The 6,394-nt window shown below is 47.1% G+C and overlaps 1 protein-coding gene across 1 annotated transcript; it reads left to right on the top strand.

The window, feature by feature from the left end:
* The first annotated feature begins 573 nt into the window (after window positions 1-573).
* OPN5 (opsin 5) lies at window positions 574-6,069 on the top strand. The gene is made up of 4 exons (XM_009288966.1): window positions 574-651; window positions 3,676-3,969; window positions 4,566-4,897; window positions 5,710-6,069. Exons 1-4 carry the CDS (start codon window positions 579-581, stop codon window positions 6,055-6,057), a joined length of 1,047 nt encoding a protein of 348 aa, XP_009287241.1. The 5' UTR covers window positions 574-578; the 3' UTR covers window positions 6,058-6,069.
* Window positions 6,070-6,394: the final 325 nt, after the last annotated feature.

The following is a 6,394-nucleotide window of genomic DNA, read 5'->3' as shown; positions in this document are numbered from 1 at the left end:
CTGCCTTCAGTGGTGTGACTTTGACCCTTCTGAACCCCTGCAGCAAACAGCTTTCCTCTAATACTTCAACACAGAGATCCCCCCACCCCAAACTTGTGTTTCCCATATGCAGCCATAAAGCTCGAAAACAAAACTCCCAACCTTCCTTCCCCTGCCTGATCCCTCAGCCTGGATTTATTTCCCAAGGCTGCTGATGGTTGAATGACAATTGTTTTTGCTCGGCAATGGCAGTCTGAAGGGATTTGCACTGTGAAGTTGCTTGACAAGCCAAGGAGCAGAGCGGTGTAAGAGGAGGGAGTGGGTGGGGAGATGCTCTGCCAGCCAGGCATCCAGGCAGGCGGGATCGCTCTGGCAGTGGCTCTGCCTAGCTTTCACTCTGTCTCCCCAGGGAGGGAGCCTTTCTCTCACTTCAGGCTTCTCCCCTGCCACACGGAAGGAGGGAGAGAGGAAAAAGCAGAAGGACAGCACCCAGCTGCCTGGCTCACATCTGCAGCAGGCAAGCCATGAGGAAGGGTCTCTTTGCCCCTACAGTCACTTCGCCTTTGATTTAAAACTTTCACCCACTTCCACAAGGGACAATGGAGGAGCAATACATTTCCAAACTCCACCCGGTAGTGGATTATGGAGCTGGGGTCTTTCTTCTGATCATAGGTGAGTTCTGCCTTCACAGCCTGCTTGTGTGCTTCAAGCCTAGGAGCGGACACACCAGGGCTGCCCTGTCTGTGCTGTGGTCAGCACCAGCAGCTCCAGAGGAAGCTGGAGGGAAATGATAGAAAATCTGTTTCCACACAGGTTCCTGCTTATTGCCTTTGAGCCGGTTGGATGCCAGGACTAATCTCTGCTCTCAGATTTGCAATCTTTTGTTTTGATGCTGAAGACTTGCCAACGTGAGTTTGCCTCTGCGGCATCACAAGTATTCAAAATAAGTTGTCTACCTCTTATCCTGGCATCTCAGCCCTGTGGATTGAGAGATGAGGCAGCCCGTTTCATGAGACTGATCAGGGGAGAGCAACTTTGGTCTGACCCTTGCAGGGGGGATGTTCATTATACACGAAGAGCAGCTGTGTCTTGGTAGGATAAACTGGTATCAAATAGCAAAGGGTTTCCAAATAGTATTTCTGTTTTTTATAATGGCCTGTTTGCCCTGCTGAAGGCAGATTTACAATGAAATACAAGTGGGGATATGTACCAGTCTGCTCCAGCATGGCTTTAACTAAGCATTTTCTTCCTTGCCTGTTTGTTGCGTGTACTCAGGTGATTTGTTTACTATCGGTGTAGGTTTGGAGAGGAGCTGAATTGGTTTAGGTGTGCAGTCCAACTGAATTTTGCTAAGATGTGAGTACCTTCCTCCCTTCAGCTCATTTGAAAACCCTGGTTGAGATGCATTTAAGAAAAACAAGCATATATTTTTACGTGCTTTAATAGAGAGGCTTTGGGCAGCAATGCTGGGCTTTAGCATTTCACATCTCACCCCTGTTCCTGCGCACTTTTCCCTGCACTGCACTGCACTGCCCTGTGCTGTCCCCTCAGTTGTGCTGACAGCAGAGAGTATAACTCAGGGTGAGAAAAATCACTCTCTGCAAAACAACGAAGGGGTTTTCTTTTAATCCAAGTCAGGATGCCAGCTCCTTTCTCACACAAACGTAAATACGCAGATGCAGTTAAGGTAACGGGACTGGGCAGCAACAAAGGGCTGGAGGCTGGAGCTCCCCTTGCTGATACTGCTCTTCTGCCACCATGCTACAGTCTCACACCTCTCCTAAAGGGCTTTTAGGCACCTAAGCTTCAGGCATAGCTTCCAGCATTGGATCAAGAGCCCCGTGTGGCAGCCAGGCTCACTACATCCCATACACGAAGCAGAGTGTTTAACTGAAATCTGTGTTGTATTTATCCGTAGCTTTGCCACCTCACTGGGGGCTGCAGCAAGGCCTGTTTGTCCCCTGAAATTATGTTTTCATTAGGAAACCACAAGGCCCAGGGCATGGGCTGCAGCACTCACCGCAAGCCTCTCTGCTGTTTGATTAGTAGCTCACTCTTGCACTTTGTCCCGTGCCATCCAGCAGCTTCACAGGCAGTGAGATGGAAGGGAATAGCATCTGTCAAAGTAAAAGAGAAGGTGGGCCTGGGTGTCTACCCCTGGTGTTAAAGAGAAGGTGGGCCTGGGTGTCTACCCCCGGTGTTAGTAAGAGTAAGAGCTACTTCCTACCTCTTGCATAGTGGTTAGGGCTCTCACAGAAGAAAGTGAACTGGGTTCATTTTCCTCCTGAAGCCTGAGGATGTCCCACCCTGCAGCTGTCATTTGGCAGGAGAGTGCTCTTCCCACCACGCCACAGGTTGCTCTCTGTCAGCAAGCGGTCCCGTGCCAAGCCACCGTGGGCATCTCTGTGTGTGCCGACATACAGCTCTCGGGAGCTCAGGGAACCCTTCAAGCATATCCAGAGGTGCCAAGAGAACGTGTGTGGTTAGAAAGTGAATGAATGAGGGATGTGGGGTCTCAGATTTGTACCTCTATTCTGTTTAAGGCTTTCTCTTGGCATCTCTGCCCATCCTTGGATTTATGCCAATGTATTTATTCCATTTTTTTGCATGTGCCTTTATTAATTCCTCTGTGGGCACTTTATTGTGGGGTATCTGTGAGCAAATGCAGCCTTTCTGCTTTCACAGCGACAAGGGAACATGACAGAATCTTTTTCTGTTTCCCTACTTCACTTCTGACTTTAAAGGCCACCTTCTTAGGAAAACCTTTGATCAAAATGTAGCTCCAGCATAATGTTCACTTGAAAGAAAAGAGAAAATGAGTTGTTTGCTACGTGTACTTTTGACACTGTTGTCATGAATGCTTTGAAGCCCTATGGCGTGTCTGAATAACGTATGTCCGACAGGTCATTTTGCAAAGCAATCTGTTGTCTGTTGCATGTCTCTGGCTAAACAATTGCTATGGTCTGTCTCACTGCACTCAGAGACCACCAGAATAGTGTGGGTGTCTGAAAGGTGGCACATAGTGATTTTTACTTGATATAGTATGCCGTGCAAGATACCGTAAGAGAGTGGAGTGAATGGGTGTGGGCTATTCACATGATAGGAGCCTCGGGGGAATAGGTGGGATATAGTGCATGGAGAGGGGGGTGTGACATGGAAGTGAAGAGCTATAGTGTGGTGATAGGAAGGGGCAAGATATGGTCTACTATTCGTATGACAAAATTCCCCCCAGTCAGTAAGGCTGGCCAGCACTACAGGAGGATGTGAACAGAAATCTGAAGCGCTCTTTGCTCTAGCAGGTCCATAGTAGAAACAGCCTGACTGGGAAATCCCTCTCTAGCAGGGAGGCGGGAATTGAAACCCAAGAGCTGGCTGAAGCAAAACAGCGGATGCTGTGGTGAGGCCATCCAGGTGGTATTTCCTATCTGCTATGTAAGAGAACAAGTTTCCTCGCCAGCAGAAGAACCAGGTTTCACAGCAGGGCATAGCAGATACACACCAGTGTGTTTTCAAAGCATCAGCACAGTACTGTGTTGGCCTGGGAGATGCTGAATTCTGGCTGGTCTCCCAGTCTGTCCTGTCTTCTAGACTTTAGTCCCAGGCTAACGACCAGCATTTTTCACATCCTTTGTATGTATAAGCATTTCACAGGTGTGCTAACTGATATTATTGTCTGTGCTGATTCTTCTCTCCCAGCCATCCTGACAATCCTTGGAAATTCAGCCGTCCTTGCTACAGCTGTGAAGCGCTCTTCCCTCCTGAAGTCACCGGAGCTGCTGACAGTCAACTTGGCAGTAGCAGATATTGGAATGGCAATCAGCATGTATCCGCTGGCCATTGCATCCGCCTGGAACCACGCTTGGCTGGGAGGGGATGCGTCCTGCGTATATTATGCCCTGATGGGTTTCCTTTTTGGTGTCTGCAGCATGATGACCCTGTGTGCCATGGCCGTGATTCGATTCCTTGTTACCAATTCATCCAAATCTAACAGTAAGTAATTGCATTTCTGGTAACCTTGTAGTGGTGCGTTTGGGCTATTATGTTCAGAGAGGTGCTTTGCTGAATATGGCATGGAGTATCAGTTCAATAACTGTAGGAAGAAGCCTCAACTTTTAGTCCAATATCAAAACTCTAATGTTCCTAGAAGGATCTGATTAAATTCCTTATTAAACAGTGAGGCTTCTCACTTCTCAGTAATACCAGGTGAAACTACCTGAGGGTGCAGAGCCCAAATTTTTTGCTGGACCAGACTGCTTTATCTTCCTATTTGTGTGCAAGCAGAGATACTGAAACTTGTGAGGAAGGAGTGTTCTCCTAGCATTCCTGGGCTGGGACATTTTGAGTCAACTTGATCTTGTAAAACTGCCTGACTTACCAAACTTTAGGTCAGCACTGAGGGCTGCACTCAGGTCTCACCCAATCCATGGACACTCTCTGTTACGTTTCTCAAGAAGACCAAAGGTTAGGGAACTGCAGCAGCAGCCCCGGTGTATTTGCAGCCACCATCCTTCTATTGGAGAAGTTATGGCAAAAACCATGTTGCTGAGATGAGGTCCATATATGCTTGCTCTTCCTCTTTGTTGCAGGTAACAAAATCACCAAGAACACTGTTCGCGTCTTGATCACTTTCATCTGGCTCTACTCCTTGCTCTGGGCCATTCTGCCCTTGGTAGGCTGGGGCTACTATGGTCCTGAGCCATTTGGCATCTCCTGTACAATAGCCTGGAGCAAGTTCCACAACTCCTCCAACGGCTTTTCATTCATCCTGAGCATGTTCCTCCTGTGCACAGTCCTGCCTGCACTGACCATCGTTGCCTGTTACTTGGGAATTGCCTGGAAGGTTCATAAAGCGTACCAAGAGATCCAGAATATTGACAGGATCCCTAATGCAGCTAAACTGGAGAAGAAGCTGACATTGGTGAGTTATCCCAGTGATGAGAAGAGGCTGCGGTAATCAGGAGCTTGCAGAGAACTGGCTCTGCTCATGCATGGCTCATGATGACCCTTCGTTGCTTTTGTCTGGTATTGACCAAAGGTGGAGATGTGTTTCCAGTCTCACCCATACTCTACACTCCTCAGAGGAGCAGGGGGCTCCTGGAAACCTTGTCATTTCAGTAGTTTGATCAGGATTATATATTGTAGGTACGGCACAGCTTGTTAAACCTTCTTTAGGCAGTTGCACCCATGATTTGCATGAACATACAGATTTCCATTCATGCTGGAATAGCTCTTGAATCCATTCATGCTGTAGTTGGGGTGAAGGTCTTGTTCCGTCATCCTCGGTATTTTTAAGTGACTGAGTGGCTATTCTGAGTGAGAGCCACACAGAAATTCTGTATGGAAACAGGATTCTTTAATGTAACGTTTTGTCAAATAAGCACTTCAGTTGCTCATTTCTTGTGGAAAAGCAGAATTGACACAACCTTTCTAGAGGCCAATCTATTGATAGGCTGTACTTTCTGGTTGGGTTGTGTCTCCCATGACATACTGCAGCCAGAGTCAGGGAAGGAGGTGAAAACAACAACTGCCTCATAAGAAACCCACAGTGTAGATCTGCTAGGTGGGAATAAAAGCATATATGCACTGTCCAGTGTTACCTGTGCTCGTGTCACAACACAGCAAGCATACAGGTTCTGGTATTTCAGCTGGTTCAGGTGTGGTTTCATCCACACCCCACCTATCAGACCCAGCCAGTGCAAGCTGAGAACTGAAGCCCTGTTTCCCTTTCAGATGGCTGTGCTCATCTCGGTCGGGTTCCTGAGCTCGTGGACGCCGTATGCAGCAGCCAGCTTCTGGTCCATATTTAACTCCAGTGATTCCCTGCAGCCCATTGTTACACTGCTGCCCTGTCTGTTTGCCAAATCTTCAACAGCGTATAACCCTTTTATTTACTACATCTTCAGCAAAACTTTCCGTCGCGAAATTAAACAATTGCAGTGTTGCTGCGGCTGGCAAGTTCATTTCTTCAGCACCAACAACTCTGCTGAAAATCCTGTGTCGATGATGTGGAGTGGGAGAGATAATGTACGTCTCTCTTCAGCTGCAGAGGTGGAGAACCAGGGAGCTGCCACTCGCTGAAATGCAGCGATGGTTTCACAACATAGGTCGAAACTTGGGCTCACTCATGGGTCCAAATGAGTAGGAATGCAGCGCGTGGGGTTGTCACTGCATATCTTATGTCAAATACAGAGGGTTAAGTATATATTTTTAAGCAACTCTCAAATATTGTCTTTAAGCTACACAACAAAAAAAAAACTCTGCTATTTTTTTCAAGAATTTCCACTTTAGAGGAAGTAGATAGATTTATGTACTAAACATGAAAATATGTAAACTAAACTTATTTTCAGGGAAACAGCTATAATTAAAAGAGGATTTAATATTTTGGGTTTTTTTTTTCTTATACTTTTGACTTTTT

This window comes from Aptenodytes forsteri, unplaced genomic scaffold (genome assembly GCF_000699145.1).
Source record: "Aptenodytes forsteri isolate BGI_AS27 unplaced genomic scaffold, ASM69914v1 Scaffold57, whole genome shotgun sequence".
NCBI classification, from domain to species: Eukaryota; Metazoa; Chordata; class Aves; order Sphenisciformes; family Spheniscidae; genus Aptenodytes; species Aptenodytes forsteri.
The sequence above is the reverse complement of the archived record's forward strand: the minus strand, read 5'-3'. Positions and strand labels throughout refer to the sequence as shown.

Bases quoted from the DNA above. Each gene is read 5' to 3' on its own strand.
- OPN5 (XM_009288966.1), top strand. From the start codon at position 579: ATGGAGGAGCAATACATTTCCAAACTCCACCCGGTAGTGGATTATGGA. The intron at 652-3,675 runs GTGAGTTCTGCC...CTTCTCTCCCAG, and splicing joins GGTCTTTCTTCTGATCATAG to CCATCCTGACAATCCTTGGA. The intron at 3,970-4,565 runs GTAAGTAATTGC...TCTTTGTTGCAG, and splicing joins CAATTCATCCAAATCTAACA to GTAACAAAATCACCAAGAAC.